The following is a 27320-nucleotide window of genomic DNA, read 5'->3' on the forward strand; positions in this document are numbered from 1 at the left end:
AGGCTGTGACATGTCTGACGGTAAAAACACATAAGTCAGTTGAGCTTCTTTTGGGCATGAACGACCATGCTCTTGGCCGTGAATTCAGTGTTCATAAATCAACAATATCATAATCCAGATAAAGGAAAAGGAAATTCACCAGTATGTACGTGAGGCTGCTCCATCAAGGACCAAAGTAACCTCTGTAAGTGCTGTGGAAAAGCAACTCAATTTGTGGATTCATAAGACAAGGATAGATTTAAAAAACATAGTACACAGCATTCTTGCGGGGCTGAAAGCCAAAGAAATTTAGTCATGTTACTCAGGGTCAAGAAGATGTTAAATCTTTCTCAGGCAGTGTTTGAATATAAAGAACTATTGTATATAATTATTTGTAAAACACATATATTAAATAAGCTATCTTTAGACAGAAACACACATAAGGTTACTTGTTGATCAGTTGACAAAAATAAACCAAAGACTCCCTAAGAACCTAACCCTGTATTTCCCTGACTTCAGTACTAATTCAGGATTCACAACAAATGTATCCACATAACTATGGTAAATAACAAGAATCTACTGTACATTTTCCATGGAGCTCAAAGCTGTTTTCTTTTTGCATGGAGGAAAAATGTAACCAACACTTCCTCCCTGAATGGTCTGTCTTGTAAAAGGTATAACTCACTTCTGCTCTATAGCAAATACTCTTACTGCTGTGATCATGACAGGTGCCACCAAGTTTCCCTGGCCTAGGTAAGTGCCCACAGGACTTTTGGGTGTATGCAGGTGCATCTGGGTGGTGGAGTACTTTCATTAGAGAATACAAGTCTTCAAGTGGCACTGGACCAGACACAGTAACATCCTTTCTCTTACTTAATGGAATCTAACATACTAGAATTCTAAGAGGCATTTTCCTTTTGTTCCTGTGCATCCTGTAGCGAAGTGACGATGACGACAGAAGCAGTGACAGGAAAGATGGGGCTCTAGAGGAGCAAATAGAAAGACTGCAGGAAAAAGTGGAATCTGCTCAGAGTGAACAGAAGAATCTCTTCCTCGTTATATTTCAGGTATCTTGGCTTGGGACACTGATAGGTAAAAATGCAGTACTATTATTTTTAATCATAGTACACGTTTATTTATAAAAATTTAAATCACAAAAATTTGCAAAGGAAATAACCATGTGTACCTCCACAGTCTGTTTCGTTTACAGCCTTCTTACATGACCATTGCTCCAGGCTTTGAAAACATTTTTTGAGGATCCTTTTGTGGAGTACCTCACTCCTATTTATTCCCAGTTGTTCATCATTTAGATTATTTTCCTTCCTGATGAACATTATTTATGTCCTTAGAAATGGGTGTGGAGAAAAGTTACTAGCATAAATAATCTAGATTTAAAAGTGTTCACGTACTGAAAAAAGGATATACTAACATTATCACTTATCTGCCTATTTCTAGAATTTATTGACTTAACAAAAGTTAGCGATACCACAAAAACCAAGTGGAACAAGCAATGCCTTTTGAGGTCTCTTGGTCAAAAATGTGATTGTTTGAGGTATAAGAATTCTCCCTCTAACACTGCTTTAATTTTATACCCCCTCTCCAGCGTTTTATCATGATCTTGACCGAGCACTTAGTACGATGTGAAACCGATGGGACCAGCGTATTAACACCATGGTATAAGAACTGTATAGAGAGGCTCCAGCAGATCTTCTTACAGGTTTGTGGGAAACCCTGATTAGATAATGAACATCACTGTTCTCAGCCACAAGGACTTTCCATGTTAAAAAATGGTCAGATTTGTTGGGAAGTTTCGTAATAGTCTGTAAGGCCCTTTTAATGTCTGTTTGCTCCTGTTGCTCATCAGAATATTCAGAGTGAAATTGGTTCTATATGCAGTTCAGACTCCTAACTGCCGTTCTTTAGTCCGGTAGGGATCTCCGTGTATACAAGGCAGACGGGCACACATAGAAGAGATTATTTCATGACAACTTTCTTCCCACATACATAGCCTCAAGCCACTGATTTTCAGTGAGACAGATGAGCTATTTAAGACCTATATTGAGGTTTGGGTTTATTTTGTGGAATAGTTAAAAATTAACAGGTCATTGGCTAATTCTCTATTCTTTTACAATCTTAAATGTTCTAACCAATAAGAGCAAAAAAACTTTTATTGCAAAATATTTGTTTCAGCAACCTTTCAGCAACCTTCATTCTAATCCTCCTTCCCGGGTTGTTAATCTTGCCGGGTCAGTCCCTGTCTGGACTCCGTTTACAAAGTCCTGTCTTTGGTCCTAATTAGGAGAGACCCAGCTGAACCTAGTCTGTAGCACCAGGCACTCTTGCCAAGCCTTGAAGCATGAACTACATTTACGTAAAGGACTCAGTTCTCACCAGTTTCTAAGTTATCAAACATCCCTTTTTCTTCATTTCCCTCTACATGTTCTTAATGTTGGGGCTTTTCAGGAGCCCACTCTTCCTATCAAGCATAACCACTTTTTTCCCCAAACGCTTCCCATCATTCCACAACGTGGGCAGGCTGCTGAGGGAAACGTCCTGCGAGATTGCTTATGCGGTCTTTCTCCTGATCTAAACACCCCCTTTTTTACATCCACAGCATCACCAAATAATCCAGCAGTACATGGTGACCCTGGAGAACCTGCTCTTCACCGCCGAATTAGACCCTCATATCCTGGCTGTGTTCCAGCAGTTCTGTGCCCTACAGGCCTAAGGGTCATTTTACTCCCCTGTCAAGATTTTTTTTTAAATATCTCAAAATAATTTGTCTTATTTTTGATGGTTTGAATGCTTGCTTTCTTGTAGCACCCTTTCACTTACTAAAGGGGGGAGGAGGACAGTGAAGAATAGAGAATTGATTACCTTTAATTGGCCCTACAAGGCAAATACTCCCTACTGACAATGTGACGATGACCATAGGATGTATTATATCTGTGACAGATACAACTGTTCTGGTATTTTTTTCTCCTTAAGGCACAAAAGATAAGCGATTTGAGGTATGTGAACACTAGAGGTCCAGCTTACAAAGTAGTATATAGAACTGGTGGGTTTACTATCAAGTAGCATAGCTTTTCACAGCTCATGGATAACCTAACATGGCTGAAATAAAACTAAAAATGTTTTTTAAACTTTGGTATTTCATGATTTATCATCTCAATCTACTTTAAGATTGGTGATTTCCTCATTCACAATTCTTCCCTCATTCAGAATTCTCTCTTCAGATCTTAGTGTTTTAAAATGTTACACATATTAAGTGTTATAACCCAAATCTGTTTGAATATAAGTCACCTGAGAGTCTTTAAAGTTATTTTCTAAGTTAAACCACAGGGAGGCGGGGGACACAGCCGTAGTTCTTAAGGCTCCCCCGGTGATCCCGGGTGATTGCCAGTGTGTGGACAAGTTTGGGAACCATTACCTTAGAGCTGTCCGGTCATTTCCTCTGTTCTCTGAGACAGATTTGTCCAAGGTCCAATTATGAAGTACATGCTAAAGTGGAAATAGAAGTAGCTAGTTTGGATTGGCTAAAACTGTACTGTAGGTATGGACTTTGTTTCTATAGAATTTAAGTCCAAGGAGTTACTAATTCTTGAGCCAGTTTCTTACATGGTATTAAAGCTTAACTAAGATAATAAATGAGTACACATGTAAAATATGCAAAATAGGGAATTATCTGACATTGCAAATTTCTAGCGTTTTAATAAGCCTTCATTAAACCTGAGGAAAAATTTATCAACAACCCCACAACTGATAAGTAGTATTTCTCTGTACAACATAGGTATCTTTCACTTATTTATGTCATAAATTTATGCTGTATTAGTATTTTTCATATTGTTACATGGTCCCTTTGGAGTACCCTTCATTTGGTGACTACAGAATATAGTCAAGAGATGGGAACTCCTAGGATTTTTAAATAACCATACCATGCAAAACAAGGATTGTTCACAGAATTAAGGGTGCATGGCAGGTTACCAGCCGAAAGGAGTCTAAAACCCAGGCTCTTGGCTAAATATTCTTTTGGTTATACTGTTCCTCCTTCCCACAAACAGTATTCAGTTAGACATGGCTCTTGTCCTCAAGAAGCCAAAAGGATGACCCTTTAAGGCTTTGGGAACTATGACCCTAAACTGACTTATAAATCTTTCACAATGTATTGCAGAGTTTGACTAATTATACTTGCTTGATCCGAATTCTAGAGGAATTTCTTGGATCCTCTCTTCATGTCAAGAATGCACTGATGTGACCCCGCTCACAGTCTGGCAGCTACCTTTAGGGAAAACTACAGACCGAATTTCAAAGATGTAAGAAACTAGACAAATTGGGAACTATATACTATATACTATATATTAATGTGCTCATTAACAAGTGGCTGTTAGATGCCATGTGCTACAGATCTGCCATATGTAATCCTCAAACAGTCCTGAGAGGATCATGCCCATCCGACAGATAGAAACAGGCCCACAGAGTAACTTACCCAAGGCCCACAGCTAAAAAATGGAATTGGAACCTAGGTCCATGTGGCTCAAGGGCTCTATATCTCCCATGCAGTAATGCTGTTGTCAGCTGCCTGGATCCCTCAGTACTCTTGTCCTCAAGCTGGAAGCTTTTTATGGTCCCAGGAAGGTCTTGCTGCCCACTGTCCAGTTTTTACTGAATGAATAATTGGCACATTTAAAAAAAAAAAAAAAAACTTGACTAATACATTAAACTTTTAAATATTTATATAAAACATTTCTATATTGGATACTTGTATAGAGAACAATTAATAATTACAGTCTTAAGCCTATTTGGGTTGGACTTGTTCAGACTTGCCTTTCTTCAAGTATAATCTGCAAGATCTGATCTAGAAAGGAAATAGGATGTTCCTTACCCAAGGCCACAGCTAAAAAATGGAATTGGAACCTAGGTCCATGTGGCTCAAGGGCTCTATATCTCCCATGCAGTAATGCTGTTGTCAGCTGCCTGGATCCCTCAGTACTCTTGTCCTCAAGCTGTACTTGAACATCCTATTTCTCTGTTTGTAGCAACAGGACTAAAAAAGCCAGGTCAAAGAACAATTTGAAAACATGCGGTTTATCTTAACCTGAATGTTTTTGTAAGAAAAAAGCACAAACCCTGTAATCAGGCACATTTGGATCAAATCCTCTTATTAGTATAACTACCTTGTAAGCCTTTTGATAAGACAGAGGCAGAACTAAATGGGTAAACTTGATCCATATGTCTGGGGTGATGGTGGGTTGTAGGTGATCACTTCCTTTAGAAGTGCTAAATAAACAGAGAAGTTCTCTTCCATCCCAGGATTACAGGAGAATACCTGTAAGCCACTTGGCATCATCCCTGCCCGGCCCATGGTAAATGCTCAGTAAAATGTTAGCAAGTTATGATAAACTTACTAACAGTACCTTCTTTGATCAGTAAAACAATATGGCTGTTTTTCCATTTGAATCTGGATTTGAAAAGGGCTACCTAGACAAGGACGTTAAGGCCTATGGTGGTAAACCCCAAGGATACAGGAAACATGATCAGACTCCCACAACTCACTTCCTGCTGGGAATCAGGGCTTATCCAACAACAGCTCCCCAGCTCCCTTATGTGGAGACAGGGTATAGAAGACCCGGCCAGCCTTGGGTTCAGGATCTACCACCGTCCGTTATTTCTGGGAGAAGGATCCTGTTCAGCCAGCTTCTGCCATTATTAAAAGCTCTTCCTCCTGTTCCAATATAGGGTTTGGCTTGGTTTCTTATTTCTCAATTTTGGCTTTAACCTAACTTCTGAACCTACTCCACCCCTTGGCTCCCATCCCTGTTGTAGAAAAAAGCAATCCCAGACCCAGTATTATGCCTACAACCAGACCTGCTGGACCCTTACTGAAACTTGCTTTTAAGCCACAACATACAAATTTCTTCCTGAAGCATGATTTATAGGAGTGTCCCGTTCATCTGTGGCAACGTTACACTTTACGAGTCACATTTTCTCATAGGTCAGCTCGTGGCCACACATGGTACAAGTCTTCCGGTACGTATCCTCCTCTAGGCTTTCTTCTGGTCCATACTCATGCTGATGAGCAACTGTTTCCCTTTTCCACACGCTGCTTCTCACCGCTCGCCGTAATTCTAAGAAAATAAAAGCCAGTTTTTCAATGATGCTGTTCAACTGAATCCCCAAATCCACCAGGGGTGTATGTATAAACCAAATAACAGTTTACGTTACTTTTATAACAAAATTGATTCTAGAACCATGGCAAGCTTGGCCTGTGAAATTACTCCTCACTGTTGGGAGCCATGTGAAGTGGTTGATAGAGAAATGGGGTAAATGGGTTAGAGGGACAGCAAAACACAAAACTTCAGAAGATGAATAGAAACAAGATCATAAAAGAACGGGGTTTATTCAAGCAGCTAAGGAAAATGATGCCACAGCAGGTAAGGGGTGTCAGCTGGGACGACTCAGTACAAGGAGAACTTCAAAGTTCCATATGTTAGGAGCTACTTCTGTAAGAGGCAGGTCAAGTTACATCTGATAACTAGAAAGCCAAGAACTCTGTTGCTATGCTGGTGTCTCATCTCAGAAAAACTGCTTTTGCACCTGACCTGAAGGTCATTCAGTTCTTTATCCTATAAAATGAGAGCAATATTTTAGAAGAGGGACTGCCAATTATTGCATTCTTGTATTACCTAAATGTAAGAATCAGAGACAATTAAGAGCTGGAAAGAACCATAGTTTTTATTTTATTTCACTTTATTTTTTTGCAGGTAGGGAAAGAGAACAAAGATAGCATATGAATCCAAGTCCTTTATTCCAGTGTTTAGAATGTTTCCCACTGCATCGTGTGAAAACGTCATTTAAAAAAAAACTGCTGGATGCTTTGAAAGCAACTAAGCCAAATTACATTTTAAAAGTTCACATCGCATTACCTGAAGACACCAAATGCTTACTATTAACTGAAAATTAAGCTAGTAACTTCTCGGTTTCCAAATTAATAATAAGCAACACGGTTTACATTACTCTGTTCTGACCAGTGATCCATCAAGCCCAGCACTGTTGTTGACAGGGGCACTACCTACGAAAGAGTAGGTTACACAATCTCAACCATAAAAAATCACTGGACACCAAGTAATCACACATTTTCTTTAATCTCTTTCAGATTTATGATAAGCAGTATCTAAATACTTGCATCTTTGTAATTTGCCCTTCACCGCGTCAGAAGGATGAGCAAACGTTAGGACTATGTATCAGGCACTGTTCTAAGCACTGAATCTATAAACACAGTGAATCCTCCCAACCCTCTGAGATAAGTAAACTATCATCCCAGTTTCAACAGCTGAGAAAACTGAGGCCCAAAGAAGTTACATATGTTGTGCCTAAGGTCAAACCACTAGTCAATGGCAAAGGTGTCTTTGTGTTACTAACCACTAAAGCTGTGCTGCCTTTCACACTTCCAGGATGAGAAGCACTTTATCTCACACCATTATTGTCAAGCTTCTGTGTATACACCTCTAGACACTTTCCAAACTATGGGGAAAATTGTGTTCATCCAAACGATCTTTCTTCCTATATTCTCTCCCTCTGAAGAATGCAAATTTTTCTAGATGTATCTGGAATGCCCTATCCTTTTATTATTTTACCTTAGGACATTTTCTAAATACAAAGTGAAATCATGTGCTGACCAGCACAGATGCCTCCTGGCTTCAGATAATGACAGGAAGAGGTCTCCTGTTTGAATTCTAATAACTACTTTTCAACTTTGTTCTGATAAAAAGTATCCTACCTAGCCACTTTTCCTCTTCTACTCCACTGAGAAAACACACTCTAAATCTGACCCAGTCTCAGTCACTACTAAGCTAACCTCTACCTGCTTTGAGCATTACATGAACTCCACAGAAGATAAATAAGAAAAATATTTGCTTAATGCTAAAAGAATACTTACAACAAAATCTAGTTTACGGACCATAATTGGTCATAACTGAACACAGGTTTTTACTGACTTTACGGCTTTTTCTTCCCATCCTTCAGCTAGTCGATGAAGAACAATGACAAGAAATGAAGGTAAATCTTTAGTATTTACTAGACATTCCTGGAAAAATGGACTAGAAAATAAGTACTAAAATACTGATACGTTTATCATTTTTTGCCTTCTTTCACTTCCTGAACAACCATTCAGTGAAGCAAGGCAGGCAGGCATCTGTGGTAGGGCAGAGGGAGCCCAAGAAAGGGAAGGAGGATCTCCCTACAGTGGAGGCAGCACACAAACGGGTGTCAGTCAGATAACCACATTAAGGATAATGGGAATCAGGTTCTCACTGTCAGAGAAGGGAGTTACAAATAAGAAAACTAGAATGAACCCTAGAATTCTGGATTAGAACTGGCTATAGCAGTGTGAACTCAGCGTGTTAATTTACAATATATATGGGCAGACATAAAAATATGTTCACGTGTTTTGTGCTAGAAAGAAATCTTCAACAAATGATTAGACATGGCAAAAGGACACAGGAGCTAGCTTGAAGACTCCTACTGGCCCAAACCTGAGACAAATAATGACAGGAATTCATGAATCCATATAATAATAAATAAATGGCAGAAGGAATGCTGTGGAATGTGGACTTCTGACTGGTTAACTGTGAAGAGAGCAGTGAAATTAGAAAACAATTTTTGCAAAGAGTATACTGAAGACTGCTTCAGGCAAGAACCATCCATGAATGGCTGCTAAATCTCCAAGGAGGTATTAAGGAGAAGCAGGGTATCTGTTTGCTCTTTTTTCTTTTTTTTTTTTTTTTTTGCTTATCAAGGGCAGATGGACATCTGTCCCTAGATGTGCTGCTACCTATGTACTATCTCCAGCCTGAAACGCATAACCTGAATCTAACCATTGGGAAACATCAGAAAAGCCCCAAATGAAAAACATTTCTAAAAAGGCAAGGTGGGGAAGGGAACAGACTTCTTCAAAAATGTCTGAGAGGCTGTGGAAATATTCCATAATAAAGAAATTTAGAAAGACTTGCTTGGTACCTCAAGTCAATGCCTGATCCTAGACTGGATCCTGTACTATAATGAAAAACTACACAGGACATTACTGGGTAAACAAAACTAGAATATGGATCACAGATTAGATCAAAATATCACTACTATACTTTGGTTTTGTAAGAGAACACTGCTATTTTTAGGAAACACACGCTGCAGTACTAGGGTAAAGGGTGATGATGTACAACCCACTCTTAAATGGTTCCAAAGAGAGTGTGTGTTGTGTGCACAGAGTACAGATGGCACATTAACAATGCGTCTGTTAATGTTTATTTTTGAGAGAGACAGAGTGTGAACAGGGGAGGGGCAGAGAGAGAGGGAGACACAGAATCTGAAGCAGGCTCCAGGCTCTGAGCCATCAGCACAGACCCCGATGCAGGGCTCAAACTCACGAACCGTGAGATCATGACCTGAGCTAAAGTCAGACGCTTAACCGACTGAGCCACCCAGGCGCCCCAACAATATTATCAATCTGGGTAAAGGATACGTGGGTGTCCTTAACTATACTTACCTTTGCAATTTTATGGAAGTCTGAACTCCATTCCAAAATGAAACTTAAAAAGTCAGGAGCTAGCTGGAAGAGGCCAAATTTGAGACCATTTGAGCTTCAAAATGCATCAGTTATGGACTGTAACACTGATTTGAAAGTAAGAATCCATGAAGCCAACTGATACTAAAAAAAGGTCTTCTTCCCAAAGGAAGCCAAATAAGAATTACAGAAAGAATAACAGAAATAGAATATCACCATTTATATCCACCCTAGTAACAACAAACGCAGGCAAGAATCATCCCCGTTGTACCAAAACCTGAGTGAGACTTAAGGAATGGGGTGTTCCCGCAGTATGGGAGAGTCCAACCCAAAGATTTCCTACGAATTACAAAGGGGAAAGGGTACCTTGACAGTGGGGAAATCTAGCAGATGCCGCCTTAACCACACAATCAAATGGAGTATCACTCTCTTAGAGAACTGGTCTAGCGTGTCTTCCGGATGTGACACACTCGGACACATCACCTAGGAAGCATTCCTTCCTAATTATTCCTAATAAATCTAAATAGAAGGACATTCTGCAAAACAGGTGGCGGACTCTTTAAAAATGTCAATGTCATGAAAGATAAAACAGGTGAGGACCTAAAAGAGTACACACAGGCATCACCCTTGACCGCCCCTTTGTTCCAAAAACTAAAACGCTGTGAAAGACACTAGAACTGGGGAAAGATTACATACTAGACAATAGCATTTTATGAATATTAAACTTACTGTAACACTTTTCAGTTACACAGAACGTCACTGTTTACAGGAGATAACATGCTGAAATATTAAAAACCACAATGTCTGCAAGAAAACTCTTAAATGGTTCAGCAGTGTCTGTGTGCTTGTGTGTGTAAACATGTGGCAAAATGTCAACATCTGGTGAAATTAAAATGTTTTTAATTAAAGATTAATAAGTTTATGTTACTTCATTTAAGCAACTTAAAACTTTGGAAAGCAGAGGTCACCACCTACTGCTGAGTGAGAAGAGGGAGGCAGAAAGGTCAGAGCCTCCAAGAGTGGGAAAGATTCACTAGCCCTGGGGAGATCTAGGGAAACCTTGCGGGTGGGGAGGAGGAAACGTGCCACACAGCCCAGAAAGCCCAGCTGAGCTGCAGAACAACACAGCGGGTTTCCGTGTTACAACCTCCTAGTCCCACCGGCCTAGAAGCTCACAGCACAGAAAGCTGTGGGCTACCTCTCTCGGACGTTTACAAGTGTCTTGCTATGGATATCTTCAGAGACTGCTTATACTTTTTACCCAAAGAAGTTTTCCCTTAAATCCTTGTTTCAATGAAAAATTTAGTTTATACCACTCTAAAACTTATTTTATTTGGCTTAATATCTTAATTTTGTACAAGAGGCAGCATGTATTCGAAGAGGCCCAATGCTGCTTTTGAGGAACACGCACAACAGAACTAGCTGAAGGAGACCAAAGTTTCTGAACACTTGATGGGACAGCAGGAAGTTCTGACTCAGGGTGCTCCTTGTTAACTACAGGGAAAAAAATCACAAGGAAATGTCAAAATAACATGAAGCTTTGATCTTATCTTGTCCTCCATAAACTGAAGCAGAGTAACACGGAGTTGTGTCCTTCAAACTGCTGACAGAAGCCTGAAAATGGTCATACATATAACCACAGGTCCGGGATGTAAAATCTCCATTCATTTAGAAAGAGCCCCCAAATGGGCTTTTCTTACCCACCTCTTTTGGGGGGAAAGTGCATAGTAACAAACAATGAAGAATCACTTTCCATTTTTTAGAAGTACCTCTAAACCTCTGCCAGTACTAGGTAAGAGAAAACTTAAGGCTTTTCTTTAAAGCTACACTCCTCTCCACTTTATTTGTGGACAGGCATGCAAGCCCAGAACGTTCCGTGTATCTGCACCAACTGAAAGTTCTCATCTGAGCAAAGCCAGCACGCAGGGCATTTTCTGAAATCCAGTTAAACTGAGCAGCAGTGACGCCATCATTTCTACTTATGCCTTCTTGGATTGGAGAGATCTATACCAATGTGAATTTGCTGACAATTCTTGTCTCTCACTTTGTCTGTATTTGTAAATACTTTATGCTATTTATACTTAAATTTCTTCTGTAGTAAGATCAATTCTTTCTCAAACTGCTAAAGTAGATCATATTCTAAAAGCAGGTAAATGTAATCTCTTACCTTTACATTAAGTAAGCTTTGTGTCAGCTTCTTTGTGGATCAAAACCAGAAGACCAAGAGGAACCAGGTTCCAATTTCTTTTCAACTAAAAGACTTTTAGACTTGCTTTTATTCCTCTCTGTTCTGAGCAAACTGCATGGTAAGGTTCTTGTTTCTAATCTCTACAGTGTCTACTCCACTCTCAGCCCTTTGTGGCCTAGTCAGGAGGACTGGAACATATTCACCAACCTCTAAAGTAAACCAACAAGAAGAAGCCATAATTAAAGAGGGTATCATGCTGACCTCTGCACATTAAACACCAGAAGACAGGGAGTAATGCTTATATAGTTGAGAGAGAACTCAGGTTTTCAAATGCAAAGGAAACAGAAAAACATTCTAAGATTTATAGGGACTTGGAAACTCTACCACTTCTGTAACCACTCAGAAAAAATTTCCTCAAAAAGGCATGCTTCATCCAGACAGGAAATGAACTGAATTAAAGAAACCAGTCTTAAGAGGTCCAAGAAAAAATTCAGGGAAAATTCGAACTCTTCAAGGAAGAGGAAAATCCAGTTTTATCTGGTGATTAATGGCAGCAATTTGATACAGCCAATTATATTTAATACCTATGAAAATTATGTAAATCTCAAAAGAACTGTTCTATTCAAACTAATAGTTGATCTATAGGATTATCTTAATTTTTACAGCAAAAAGCATAAAACAGATGCCATCATCTTTTATTGTTGGTCAAATTAGAGAAATTTAGCCACCTTTAGAAGAAGACATCTTGACCAAACTACAGGAAATAGTATCTCAATAAAAACTACAGATAGCCCTCCTTTTTAAAGTATTTGATCACTCTGCAGGTCTAAGTTTCTATCTCCTTTATCCATATATTACTGTCTGTACCAAAACACCACCAGGAAAGTTGCTTAAAGAGGCAGTAGAGAAGGAAGAGTTGAGGTGACTGATTCAGGGTAGCTGTAGTAAAAACCCCAGGCTGATGTGTAACTAGTCTGTAACTCTGCCCTCCTCTTTCAAACCCAGTAAGAAGCCCTCTGTTACTGTACCCTTCAGGGCTCTCCTTGACGCAGGAAGAAGGAAGGGCTAGAGTAAAGCGTGAGGTAGAGCATAACCTAATAAAAGATGAAAAGGACCAAATTTAAAAGTCTTTCCAAAGCCTCTCAGTTGGTTCTTGCAGGTATTTTCAATGGCCTGGTACAGCAGTGGCTAATTTGGGGAAGATTCTTCAATGAAATGCTTTTATATGGCACAGTTTGCAACAGGAAACTTCTAACAAAGTCATAAAAGTGTGCTTACCCTCTGATTCAGGAGCTGGTATTTTAAGTAACTAATTTACATAAAAATATAAATAGGGATGTTAAGAGGTTGTTTTAATTAGCTTCATAAAATTCCATTTTTATAAGAAATAATTTTAAAGGGTCTATGCATTGAAAAGAACTAAAAAACCAGACATTAAAACATCACTACTGATGGTCTCTGGGAATTAGAATACAAGTTCTTTGCAGTTTCCTAACTTTTCTGCACTGCACATGAATTAATCTTATGATGAAAAGAGAGGAAAACATATCCTCACGAAGAAACAAGGCAGGCTTATATTCAAAAATTTTTTGTTCTTTTTTAAGACATCTGAACTATCTTCCAAAACCTCTTCTAAATCCTAAATACATACAAAAGTATTTATTATGGCTAAGACCCTCATTTTAAATGGATCAATTCAGTATATGCAGAGCCCTGTAAATACATAGGATACGTGCTATCTATATACACCTGACACCACACTGGGACTCGACAATTACTGTATAAGGAACATTTATGCCTACTGTGTAAGACTCTTTCTAGGGATTCTGCGATACGGCAAACAATGCTCCTAGTGCTCCGGGAGCACCCTGTGCTCACCACTATCATAGTACTTATCATGCTCCAATATGATATTAAGTTTACTGGCCTTTCTCTTCTGACCAACTCTGACTCCAGCATTTATGTCAGCACAATACCTGGAACATAGTTGACACTAATTCCTGGATGCACTGATGGACAGATGGATGACGACAGACTTACACACATATGCGTAACTGGATGGATGGACAAACAAATACGGAGATAGATGGACAAAGGAATGGATAGACAGATGTCTGGACAGAGGAATGAATGTACCAATGCAGACTTTCAGTTAGGAAAGCCTGGTTCCAGTCCCACCTCGCTAATAATGATCTAGTTAACAAGTCACTCTACCTTTCTAGGTCTTTTACTCACATATAAACAAAAAAGGATTAGACCCACTGACGCGAGAAGGCTCTTTCTAGCTACTAAATTAGATGACTAACACCGAGGCAGAATTTTTTCATTTTAAGCAATTAGAGAAGTTTGCTGGTGGATATCCTTGATGTTTATAACCCTGTTAGTCATATTTAATTAAGACTGAACTGATACCATATCCTTGACCAGGGAGATATCCCTGATCCTCCCACTATTCCTACATAAAAACATAATTCACTTTAAGAGGAGGACTTACATGCTTTTTAGAACTGCAGTACTGTGAGGTTTGCACCGAGAGCCTCAAACACCTACTGGGGGCAAACTTTAAGTCTTTTTTTCTTTAATCTATGAAAAAACATACCAATCTACTGGTGACAGATCTTTAAACAAGAAGAACTTAGCTAAAGTCTTTTTGCAAGTCAGTAAAACACGGTCCTTCATGAGATAAATGTAGCCACTTACCTTTTACTTTCTTATCAAACTTTTTCTGTCTCATTTTTTCTCGGTTTTCTTGTCGAACTTCCTTTGCTTCTTCTAATGCTTCCTGACTGCCCCAAACTTCAAGAGACCGCTTCACAATCTACAACACAGAATCCATATTTAAATAAGCTGTCATTCAGAGTTGTTAAGTATTATAAAGTTTTAATGATTAAATCCGTGAGCACCAAAACATGATCTCACTCAAAGGCAATTTTGTAAGTATTTGAAATTTTTTTAAGAGATTAAATAGTGCTTAGACGGGTGCCTGGGTGGCTCAGTCGGTTAAGTGTCCCATTCTTGATTTCAGCTTAGGTCATGATGTCACTGTTCATGACATTGAGCCCCATGTTGGGCTCTGCACTGACAGTGTGGAGCCTATTTGGGATTCTCCCTCTCTCTCTGCCCCTCCCCTCCTCGAGTGCACTCTCTCAAAATAAATAAACTTTAAAAAAATAGCACTTAGATTGCTGGTGGGAATGCAAACTGGTGCAGTCACCCTGGAAAACAGTATGGAGGTTCCTCAAAAAATTAAAAATAGAACTACCCTACAACCCAGCAATTGTACTACTAGGTATTTACCCAAGGGATACAGGTATGATGTTTCAAAGGGGCACATGCACCCCAATGTTTATAGCAGTGCTATCAATAATAGCTAAAGTAGGGAAAGAGCCCAAATATCCATCGATGGATGAATGGATAAAGAAGATGTGGTATATATATATATATATATATATATATATATATATATATATATACACACAATGGAGTATTACTCGGCAATCAAAAAGAATGAAATCTTGCCATTTGCAACTACGTGGATGGAACTGGAAGGTATTATGCTAAGCGAAATTAGTCAATCAGAGACAGACAAATATTATATGACTTCACTCATATGAGGACTTTAAGAGACAAACCAGATGAACATAAGGGAAAAGAAGCAAAAATAATATAAAAACAGGGAGGGAGACAAAACATAAGAGACTCTTAAATATAGAGAACAAACAGAAGGTTGTTGGAGGGGTTGTGGGAGGGGGGATGGGCTAAATGGGTAAGGGTCATTAAGGAATCTACTCCTGCAATCATTGTTGCACCATATGCTAACTTGGATGTAAATTTAAAAATAAATAATTTTTTAAAAATTAGTGCTTAGAAACTCAATAATACTTCTATTTAAGCCTATAAAACCCTCAATAAATGTATGCTTAATTAGACTATAAATAGAAAAGCTGTCCTCTGACTATAATTATTTCTCGGATACATTGTTTTCACATAAATTCACAGAAGTACAAGTAGTTGGTGCATCTGATAAGTTTTGTCACACTCACCAAAAAACTTAGCCACAGCCATCTCAGTATGAGGTCACCTCCAAAAACCCTCCTACCACAGAGAACCCATAACTACTCCTTTCCTCCTCTTCAGTTCATTACGGTTTCCATCCACTTGACTAATTTCTGATCTTTAGAGTATCAACTTCTTTTTAAACTTTGGTACCTGAATGACCTAAAAGCCTTTATTCTTGTTTAAAAACTTTGCATTATAATATCTTTGCTCTTTATAATATTTATTTACATTTAGGAGACTCACATACATACTAAGAATTATGCTTAGGCTCTCTCTCACAATAATGTTAAGGGGACCAAAATATCAATCAAGGTAGCCAAGCTCAAATTTCCTCTTACCATAATAAAGGGATATACTGGCATTTCCTAAATTCTAAAGCATCACATTTTCCACAATTTAATACCCCTGAAGATGCTGCAGCAGCAATCTGCTTTCTGGTACTTTAACAACTGAGTCAAAAGGCAATTCAGAAGAACTGGACTCTGAATGCAAAGAAGTTTAGGAATATCTTATCCGTACTTGCATTCTCCTATTTATGTATGCACAAGCATGACGTATAGCAAAAAAATAAAATAAAATAAACTATACTAATTCTGATGGCACTATTTCAGTAAGTGTAAAATAAAAGCCTCAAGTAATGAGAAAGCATTGGGTTGGCATTTTTTAATTGTTAATGGTACATAAAATAATAGTGAATCTTCTAATCAACAGTGTCTTAGGTTTAATAAAATTCAATAAATGGTTGGTTTTACTATTTATTTATTTATTTATTTATTTTAATCTTTAAGTAGGCTCCACACCAACATGAAGCAACTCATGCCCTGAGATCAAGAGTTGCATGTACTACTGACTGAGTCAGCCAGGCACCCCTACAATGCAGCTTCTTAATTTTATTTGGAGATACTAGGATTTTCTAGTATTTTCCAATCAAACTGCTCTAAAGCAATGCCTCCCCGTATTTTTTTATATACTGGCACAAAAAATATAACCTCTGTACCATTGTGAGATAGATACAGGAGGCTGCTAGTGACTCCTTATGGGTGTGGGTAACTATCTCTGCACACCTATACCACCATCACCACCACATGAGGAATTGAGAAGATCCACTGTGAGACACAGTAGAGTTACTTGGACACTTGACAGGGTTCCAGATGGTTTCCCAAGTGGAGTTACATCTTAGGCATTTGTGAAATTCCTGAAACTTTTTAAGAATTTCATTGGAGGGTGGGTGTGTAGGGAAATGGAGCCTAACCCTTAACTCCCAAGTTTTTTAGTTCCCTAATTGCACTAGTAACATTACTCCATAGTAATATATTTGCCCAAAGTACCACTCCAAAAATTAAAATGTTATTAAATGTCATCACATATGACCGCAACTTGTAAGCAAAACAACAAAAGGAAAAGGGTCTTTTTAACTGTAAGCAAAAACTAAACTAATTATCACTAGTTTATTGTTAAAACTTCACCTGATCAAGGGTTTAGCATGAGTATAACTTATCAGAGACCTGCAATTTTAAGTAGAGTTTCATATCACCCCATTGTGAATGATGAGGATTCTTCTTCACAATGAATTTAAGAGCTGGTTCTCTTTTTTCTAAATCACAGTCTTTCAGAAGGTATTCTTGTTTGGCTTCTGTTTTAGTTATGAGCTTGTGTTTATCATCAGCATCTCTGAAAACAAATGAAGTCCAGTACTAAGTTAGCTACTTTAAATAAACTATGTTTTCAAATAGTCCAACAACCTAGGGGCATGCATGCCTAAACATAAAAGTTTTTCCTTGGACTCTCACAGTCAAGTTAGCAGCGTAAAAATTCTAACAGAAAAATACTTATTTGGAGAAGCTAGATTATATTAGCCATAGATCCAGGTCATTTAACACTCTAAGAATTTCTTTTCTACTTAAAGTCCCTCTTTTCCACAATGGATTTGAAATCTCTTAATATGAGTACAGTAAATATAATGGAGAACTAAGACTCAATGAGTAAGAAAATATAAATCAAAGCACAAAGTCAGGATGAGTGAGCTATAAGGAATATAAATATGCAAGGTCCAACTGTCCCAACACAGTTCAGTTTCCAGTTGGCTTTGAGCTTTTTCAAAACCAAGGTAAAAATGGAGACATAGTCAATTACATAGTTCTTCTCATTTATTTTTTCTCCACATACATGCCAGATACATGGAAGGTACTAGGTACAGGTACTAGGAATACAGCAAAGAAGAAAACAAAGCCTTTTTTTCATGAAGCTCCCATTCTGGTTAGGAGAAGACAATCAATAAGCAAACATCATGACAGATAAAAGTGCTATAAAGGAACATAAAGCATGGCAAGGGAAAAGAAATTTTCTGGTAGACTGGGTAATCAAAGAAGGCCACTGATGAGAGGGCATTTGAGGAGGGCCCTTAAAAAGTTAGAGAACATCAAGGGGTGCCTGGGTGGCTCAGTTAAAGTGTCTGACTTCGGCTCAGGTCATAATCTCATGGCTCCTGAGTTCAAGCCCCGTGTCGGGCTCTGTGCTGACAGCTCAGAGCTTGGAGCCTGCTTCAGATTCTGTGTGTGTGTCTCTCCCCCTCTCCCTCTCCCAAAAAAATAAACATTAAAAAAAATAAAAAGAGAACATCCTATTTGAAAAGCTGGAGAAAGAACATCCTAACCAGAGAGAACAGAAGCTCTAGGGCAGGAATGTGCTTTGCAATGAGCCGGTGTGACCAGAAGGCTTAAAGGGAGGGACGAAGGTGAGGAACGATGGGAGATCAAGTTAAAGACAGGCAGAGGCCCTGTAAGCAGCGGTGAGACCATTCTATTCCAGATGGATTAAGAACCGTTGACAAGTTCTAACTAAAACATCTACATAGAAGAGGCCAATGGTGCAAAGTGGGGGACACAGGCCAGTTAGAAGACCACCAGTGCGGTGCTCCAGGCAAGGGCTGATGGTGGCCTCAGCTGAGGTAGAAGTGGGTGAGGGGGTAAGGGGATAAACTGAGTGAGGATATGGAATGAACAACAGAGCCAAATGGATTTGGAATAAACAGTGGATAAGCAGAGATACGGTAAATAAAACTGGCCTTCAATGAAATGAGGTACAGATCAGGTAGGGGAGACTCAACATTAGAAATAACTTTATGAAAGCTAAATAATTTGGAAGTTTAAGCTAAAGGAGGTGACAGGTAAACAACACTGTACTAAAATTAAAATCTTCAAAAATTTTGAAAGGAAACAGAATGGAGGGCTGTGTTCCTAATTACTTTGAAGTTTAAAAATATCTTTTTTCCAGACTACTTTCCACAACTTTCTTTAAAGTGATACATCAATTTCTCATGGAAATAAGATTATGCGTGGTAATTTTGTTCCCAAAAGCTATCCGTACTTTAAAGAGTGACAATACCGTGGACCTTAACCACTGTGTGTCAATGGGAAGAGACTTTATATTGTTTGTAATTCCAACAGGAGCCAAACATTTCCAGTCACAGATCCAATCACAAGACCAGAAACATCTCTATCTTCTCAGGATTCTATCTTCTCAAGATCCTACACGGCAACAAGTCAATGGGGATGACTCCTGATGGCTGCAGCAGGGACTCAGAAAGGGCAAGTCCTCCAGGCAGGTGAGCAAAAGGTCTAGGGCAGCAGGTCCAAGAAGTGGGACCAGGGAACAGATAAGAGGGCTAAGTAAGACTCCAAGGTAGGGTCTTAAGGCATGACAGACACCAACACAGGATGCGGCTGGGGTAAACAGCAGGGACAAAACCATGTGGAATGAGAAGGATTATCCTGGGGTGACAGAAGAAGAGGACAGCAGCTAGGAAAAGAAGAAAAAGGTTGAGAGAAGAATGTGAGTTTTCCTCATCTCTTCTCCCCCTGCCCATTCAGGAGAGTAAAGCATGCATGGAAGGGGGTGCTCTGAGAGTGCCAGGGGAGTGGCTGGAGACGCTTCACTCCCTTCCTCTCACTGAAGGCCCCAGTCCTCTGACCAGTATGTCTACACACACTGGGGTAAGCACAGGGGACCCTTAGCAGCTGGGGGAAGAGAGAGGTTAGGAACCTACTACTGAGAGATGGTAAAGACCCACCAGGCCCACAGAAAGGAGAGGACATATCTATGGCTGAATCAGGGCCATCCTTCCTGTTTATGCGACACATCATAACTTTCACAAGAAAGGGCTTCCGTATTTCTTTAGCAAGATGGAAGTCACAGAAATTTTAGGAAACACCCAAAACAAAAATCATAATTACTAAGAAAATATTAAAGCCAAATGGCTCTAATTATTGATTTGCCCTAAAGCTGCATGCAAACATTAAATTTTAGCAACTGAGAACACTGTCTGAAGTAAGTACCTGCAGTTGTCACAAGTTGCCAAATCAAAGTGGTTCATAAGGTAAGAATCCATAAATTCTTTACCACATTCTTCACATATCGCATAATCAAATTCCATAACAGGTCCTAAAGAAAGGAAGGTTAATTCTTTAAGTGTCCTTTTTTATAACAGAACAATAGATTTTCCCCTATCTTAAATTTATCAGTATGTACTTTATAAGTGATGCAAATACATTTACCTAAAAGACAAAACATGATTAGGTAATCTTATACTTACCTTAAAATTTTAAGGAAAAAACTATCAATTCATCAAGTATTTTTGAACACAAAACCTATGTGTGAGGTACTTGTATCAGTTTCATATTGCTGCTTGTAACAAATTACCACAAATTTACTGACTGAAAACAACACAAGTTTATTATGTTACAGATCTGAAGTTTGTGGGTCTGACACAGGTCTCAGTGGGCTAAAGTCAAGGTGTATGCAGGGCTGCATTCCTTTCCGGAAGTTTTAGGGGACAATCTATTACCTGCCATTTCCAGCTTCTAGAAGCTGCCTGCCTTCCTTGACCCATGACTTCCTTCCTCCATCTTCAAAGCTGGAAGTAGCAGTTTCTCACACCACTCTGGCTTCTTCCATAATCACATCTCCCTGTGACTCTCTCCTGTCTTTTACTTTTAAGTATCTCTGTGAGTATACCGGGCCCACCTGGATAATAGAGAATAATCTCCCACATCTCAAGGTCTTTAACCTTAATAATATCTGCAAATTCCTTTTTGATACAGAAGGTAACATATCATGGGTTCCAGGGTGATTAGACGGTGGACATCTGTGGGGACCCTATCTGGCCTACCACCATACTTCTGAGAGAAAGGTTAGTCCCAGAGTCGAAGGGAGGGGAGGGAGCTGCTTAGACAGGAAGATGGGCACTAACACATAACATGGGGAAAGCAGCAAAGAGCAAGTTAACACTAGAAGAGACAACACAGGATTCACTTTCAAATGGGAAACTTTTTCTCTCCCTCCATTCCACCCGGCCCCCAACACCACCATGAACAGAGCAAATGCATTGATCTCAACCACAAGACTGTAAACTTGAGGGTAAAGATTATATTTGGCTATCTACCCTCAATTCCCAGCACAGAAACTACACTAGGTAAAGCTCAGTTTTTTTAAGGACTTCAAACACCTAGCTAGGGATCTTTATCCTATACAATTGGTTCTCTTCAGGATGACTGCTACTGCCAAGCCCCAGCTCTAAGAACCACCACCACTCCCAATAGGAAGAGTTATCATTTGTTGTCATTTGTTCACAATTTGTTCAATATATTCCTACCACTGCCTTCCCTTACCTACTCCCAACACCACAAGGTCAGTTAATATTCTACCATCCCTCAATTCCACTAATCTCCAAACTCCAACAAAAATATCACTCTTCCTTGTAAAACATTAGAGGGACATAGCTATAGACAAAAGGAAAAGCTAAAATATAGTCAAAATGATATCTTCAAAAAACTGATTACAGAACGTGTTAGAATGGAGATAAACTGCAGTCAGAAATACCAATTAGGAGGCTACTGCATAGCATTATTAATCAAAAGCCATAAAAGGTGTAGATATTTTCCTAATTTTAAAAACTCTTTATAATGAAAAGTTTTAAATTACATAATGATTTTTTAATTCCATCAATCCCTTTAAATCTGCCATGTGGAAACTGGCAGTCAACTGTATGCAAGATCCTTCTCCACTGGCCATTCATTTATTCATGTATTTATTATTGATATAGACTCATGGATTCCTGTATTTTCCAATGGTATATAATTTATTAGTGTCCTTAATTACTTTGGTGCTCAATTTATCTCAGATGTGACCAGCAGGAGCCCCTTCAAGCTGGCTCTTATGTCCCTGTAACATACCTCTATTACTTTTTGAATACTTATGTATTACTGGCATTACAAAATGCCCCAAACTCACCTGGTAGCCATCCTGCCCCAACCCTAGAATCAGCTATTTCTCTGAAGGGCCCTGGTTCCTGTTAGTGGGGGAACAGTATTGGAATCTAAGATCTGGACACCAGGTATGTTCATTGCTACTGGGCTATCTTCACTTCAAGTCCCTTTCTGTGGACAGAGCTAACACATGCACATGTGTGTATACAACCCCCCCCCCAACACACACATATCTTTTTGAGGTGTAAGTGCTATATTGTATGAGTTTCACATGTCCAACATAATGATTCAATATTTATACATATATTGTGAAATTATCACAATAAGTCTAGTTAACATCTGTTGCCATAGTTACAAAAATTTCTCTTATGAGAACCTTTAAGATCTAGTCTCCTAGCAACTTTTAAATGTGCAGTACAGTACTATTAACTAGTTGCCATGCTGTACATTACATCTTCATGACTTATTCTGTAACTAAAAGTCTGTACCTTTAGATCCCCTTCACCCCCACTTTCCCCTATCATCTTCTTGGTTATTCTGATGAATGTCTGTTCTAGATTATAAAAGCATTTGACAGGCTTTGCTTTATAGGCAAATGACTCAAATAATTTTGATTTTCTCAGCTATGCTGAAGGTCTTTAAAATTAACAAAGAAAACGTGATAGAAAATATTAATCATTCTCCCTGTTTTCTTCTACCCACCCAGGTCAGCCACATCAAGTTGTGCCAGCCCCCTTGTGCAAAGGCATCTGGCCAAGGGGGCAAACAGGGGCCAAAATGCAGCCCATGACCACTTTTTAAGCCATGAACCTTGGCCCAAACTAAGCCCAGAGAATGAGGGCCTTTTCTAATTGGCCTCCCAAAGGAGACACTATTGAAGGAAGTAACGGAGAAGACATGATGGCCAGCTGACCCATGAGCCAGACCTGGGCAATTAGAGACTCCTCACTCCCTACCCTGTTCTTGGAATGCACATTCTGCCCATCAATCCCACAGTGGGAGCTGTTCCAAGGACAAAGCCTTGGGAGAGTAAGTGTCATTGAGGCCACCTGACCTGAATATGTGACTGAACCCAGTTAAGGCCTCTATATAAACTGTTAAGATTTGGCAGGTGGGTGCAGAGATCTGCTTGTCTTGCAGCCACCCAAGACAAGCCTTATAAGTTCCCTTGCTAATTAACACTGCCACTTACCAATCTGGAGCGGTCTCTTTCTTTGGTCTCTCTTGCCGTCTGTGCACCAGACCAGTTTGCAAACCAACACACACTTTCCCTAACTTCCACAGATTCCTTACCAAAGTTCTTATTACAAGCAGCAGCATACCAAGCAATGCCACATGCATACCTTAGTTAAGCAGGAAGGCACTACAATAGGTTATCAATAAATATTTGTTGTGTGATCTGTTAAATAAAAGCATAGGCTTTACAGCTCACAGTTGATTCCAAAATCTACAGAAAAAAGTTACAATGAGTCTTCATATCCATAAAAGCATAGAGACTTTCAAGATCTTTCATTCAATGCCTTCCCTCCTCATACAGGGCTTTTCTAAAACATCCTGGTCAGGTGGTCTTTTAATCTCTGAACCCCTCCAACGCTTTGCTATTTAGAGGCAGCAATTTACATAGTTAGAAAGTTTTTCCATTTCACAGAGTCACCATAAGGCTCACATGCTCTATGTGCCAACATTCTGTAAGTGCAAAGTGCTAAGTATATGTAAGGCACTCCTTCATTATACTCTCTCACCATACTGTAATCGTCACCCACTGTTCCAAGTTCTGCCCTCCAAAGCAAATCACAGTGTGAGCTCTCTTCCACAACGGGGCACTTCTTGCATTTGCAGGCAGTTAGAAGTGTTCCTAAGTTAAACCTAACCAGTTTGACAACTGTTCCTCACGTGTCAATTTGAAGACTTCTGTTTTTTTTTTTTTTTTTCAACGTTTATTTATTTTTGGGACAGAGAGAGACAGAGCATGAACAGGGGAGGGGCAGAGAGAGGGAGACACAGAATCGGAAACAGGCTCCAGGCTCTGAGCCATCAGCCCAGAGCCTGACGCGGGGCTCGAACTCACGGACCGCGAGATCGTGACCTGGCTGAAGTCGGACGCTTAACCGACTGCGCCACCCAGGCGCCCCTGAAGACTTCTGTTTTGACCCCCCTGTTTTGGACACTATACACGTGTCAACATCCCTCTTAAATATGGCACCCAAACTGAACAAATATTTTAATCCTTCAAGTCTCAGCTTCTGAAACGAGTTTAGGCACACATAGAATAGGACAAGACTATTACCCATCTTGGTGAATACATAACATTTCTGTTGCCACAGCTAAAACTAGAATGCATTTTTTTTAAGTCTATTTATTTATTTTGGTAGAGAGAAAGAGAGAACCAGCGGGAGAGGGGCAGAGAGAGGGAGACGGAGGATCCAAAGCAGGTTCTGCCCTGACAGCAGAGAGCCTGATGCAAGGCTCAAACTCACGAATCATAAAATCATGACCTCAGCCAAAGTTGGACACTTAACCAACTGAGCCACACAGGTGCCCCTAGAATGGGTTTTTTAAGCCTCACCAAGATAATATATACAGATACATATCCCATTTTTTTTCCTTCAAACAAACAAAAGAAAGAATGTCCTAAATTGTATCTCTTGGGTTCTAGCCCCTTATTTCAGCCTATCTAGATAACTGAGTATTCGACCAGTGAATATATTGGCTATCCTGGCCTATCATAAAACAAACCTAAGTATACAAACCCCAAGTTAAATTAATCATTGCCAAATCTGTTTAATTTTTAATCTACCAGCAAAACTGCCAAACTTTGTCACTCTTATAAAGCTAACCTGCTCACTGATTATAAGAAGGTATTATTTAACATCAGTTTGCAAAGAATTATGCATGTAACTCAAAATGACCAATCTAGATACCAACTTTCTGGAAATACACTTTACCTGGTTGATGGACAACTTTTCCAATTGTACATTGTTCCTCTTCTTCCTCTTCTAGAATGAAGCCTCCTCCTGTGTCGGTGATCTTTGGGGCTGCTTTTACATTAGCCACGCCTATAAAAAGTAAGTAAAAGTGGTCAATGATTTAACTAGGTAAGCCCTTAAGTTCCCTTGTGCATAAACAGGAACTTTCTTTAAATTTAATAGATATCAAACAAGACAAGGATGTCCACTATTAACACTTCTACTCAACTTTATACTGAAGGGCCCAGCTAGCAGATGATAAGAAAATAAAACAGGCATAAAGGTTGGAAAGGAGTAAAACAGTCTGTATATTCTACATACATAATCACATCATCTGTGGATAAAGACTGATCTATGACATATGCCATGAAAAAGACGGAGAAGAACTTGCTTAGAATGTGGTGCTAAAGGTCTGAGGAAACAGCAAGGTGGGGCAGCGGAGAAATTGGGCTTTGTCTTGGCATGACTGAGCACCTGCTCAAGTGATGGTCCTGACTACTCCAGCTGGAGTAGTCTTTTTCATGGCCTATGTCACAGCTCAGTCGGAAAATGAAAATTGTACGGTACACTGAAATAAAAGTACTGCAAAGATAAAAAATCTCAGCACCAAACCTAACTCTTGAAGCACAACGGGTTGTATACCACGTTGCAGCACAGTTCAGTTCTTGGGTCAGTGCCTGGGAAACCTTACAGAATATTCATTCTACCTTGCTTTCCATGACCAAAAGTTTTATACCAGCTTATTGTTCTATTACACACCCGGGTTCCACAGCCATTTAGTACAGATCTACAAATCTTTACAAAATCACAAATATTAACGCAAATGCACAACTTTTTGTCCCGACTCCAGAACGTCTCAAGTTGAGAAACTAATAAAACAAAGTACTAGAAAACAGAAAGGATGAGACCAGAACCATTAAAAGTGGCTGGAATTTGCAGATTCAGGGTCAGTATAAATATAAAGACATGCTGCCAGCCCCAGACTCTTGGCGTTCTTCCTTACTTCTGGCTGATGAAAAGGGCTCTACATGTGCTCACCTACTCATACAGTATGGGACGTGGCTTTAGGAACATGTGTATTTCGTGTTACAGAGGTGGTCCTAAAGAAGTGCATGTCAACCAAACTATATTTTCAATCCCTAGGGATGATTATTACTTGGCTCCAGTGGAAAATTACACCACAGCAACGTACATACATAGATTACAGACACGCAGTTAAGGGCTGCCCTAAGAAAGGGGGGAAGATAACATTTAGACATAATAACAGCCTTTCTTCTTAAAATTGAGAGATGGCTGCATAGAAGAGGCAGTCGGTGGCAAGGAAAGGCCCTGAACCCGGTATCATATAACCTCAATTCTAGTCCCGATTAACCTGTTGGACTTGATCCTATGAACCCCAGCAGATCCCTTTCCTTTCCTGGTCCTCAGTTACCACCTCAGTAAAATACCAGTACCAAACCCTGCCCTAATTATTTTCCAAGTTAACAGAATCAAATTAGCTAACTTGAAAGGTGTGAAGCACAACAAGCGCTACTCTTGAGAGCCCCACGAAGGCAGGAGCTCACCACCTCTCTTGGTGCCCCAGCACGTAGCAAGCACGGTGCCGGGTCCAGAATATGCACTCAACCGCCCTTTGTTGAGTTGATGAATTCGGGAACGGTGCAGAATTATTCCTGCAATGGGTTACAAGTCTAAATACGAGGACTACCGCTGGGACTGCTAGAGGCACAGCAGGAAGAGAGCAGAAAGGGAAAGCTGAGGCGCCCACCGACACTGGCTGGTACCTCCCGACGGCGAGAGCGGCCGCATCCCCAAGCTAAAGACGGCAGCTGGGCCGCCCAGGTGCAGTGAGGAAAGCCCGGGGTCCAGCGCGGACCCGCCGGCGGTCTCTCACAGCCCGCTTTGACACGGCCCGCCGGGCGGACTCCCGGGACTGCGGGAGGACAGGAGCACAGACAAGGGGGCAGCCGACGCCACGCCCAGGACTTGGTACCCGGCCCGCCAGAGGGAAGGGGCAGCGCCGCCAGGGCCCAAACCTCCGGTAGCCGCAGCCGCCGTCGCCGGGTAGGGCCGGGCGGCCAGCCGGGCCTGGCGCAGCATCAGCGCCCGCTGCCGCTTCCGCTCTATGCTCGCCCGCACCGATGCAGGGAGCTCCGCCGGCTGTTCTGAAGCCGCCGGCTCCGGCGAACGTCCCCCAACCGCCGCCATCTCCACGCTCCCCAAAGGGCCGAGGATCTAGACCCGCGCAAGCGCATCAGCGCGCCGAAGCCTGCCCACAGCCCCGCCGCGACGCCCGCACCGCCTCCGCG

At 40.2% G+C, this 27320-nt stretch overlaps 2 protein-coding genes across 13 annotated transcripts in view; one reads left to right on the top strand and one right to left on the bottom strand.

The window, feature by feature from the left end:
• Positions 1 to 3122, top strand: part of NCBP1 (nuclear cap binding protein subunit 1) — a 38647-nt gene extending 35525 nt beyond the window's left edge. For both annotated transcript variants that reach the window (XM_030293800.2, XM_030293801.1), the window contains 3 exons: positions 918 to 1046; positions 1583 to 1696; positions 2594 to 3122. In XM_030293800.2, the coding sequence (XP_030149660.1) occupies positions 918 to 1046; positions 1583 to 1696; positions 2594 to 2707 (357 nt within the window). In that variant the 3' untranslated portion in view covers positions 2708 to 3122. The remainder of the gene's footprint in view (positions 1 to 917; positions 1047 to 1582; positions 1697 to 2593) is intronic.
• XPA (XPA, DNA damage recognition and repair factor) lies at positions 68 to 27320 on the bottom strand. 11 transcript variants are annotated; one of them, XR_003964229.1, is made up of 8 exons: positions 27048 to 27308; positions 24991 to 25101; positions 20117 to 20222; positions 17288 to 17453; positions 14424 to 14541; positions 4466 to 6104; positions 3410 to 3480; positions 68 to 271 (listed from the first exon to the last, which is right to left on the bottom strand). XR_003964229.1 is itself a non-coding variant. In XM_030293806.1 (6 exons), exons 1-6 carry the CDS (start codon positions 27217 to 27219, stop codon positions 5956 to 5958), a joined length of 822 nt encoding a protein of 273 aa, XP_030149666.1. In that variant the 5' UTR covers positions 27220 to 27308; the 3' UTR covers positions 2423 to 5955. The 11 variants fall into 11 exon arrangements, 1 of the variants encoding a protein (XP_030149666.1); XR_003964232.1 differs by lacking the exons at positions 68 to 271; positions 3410 to 3480 and adding exons at positions 9518 to 9580; positions 11703 to 11932 and having other exon boundaries at positions 6018 to 6104; positions 27048 to 27320; XR_003964226.1 differs by having other exon boundaries at positions 3410 to 6104.

This window comes from Lynx canadensis, chromosome D4, assembly GCF_007474595.2.
Source record: "Lynx canadensis isolate LIC74 chromosome D4, mLynCan4.pri.v2, whole genome shotgun sequence".
NCBI lineage: Eukaryota > Metazoa > Chordata > Mammalia > Carnivora > Felidae > Lynx > Lynx canadensis.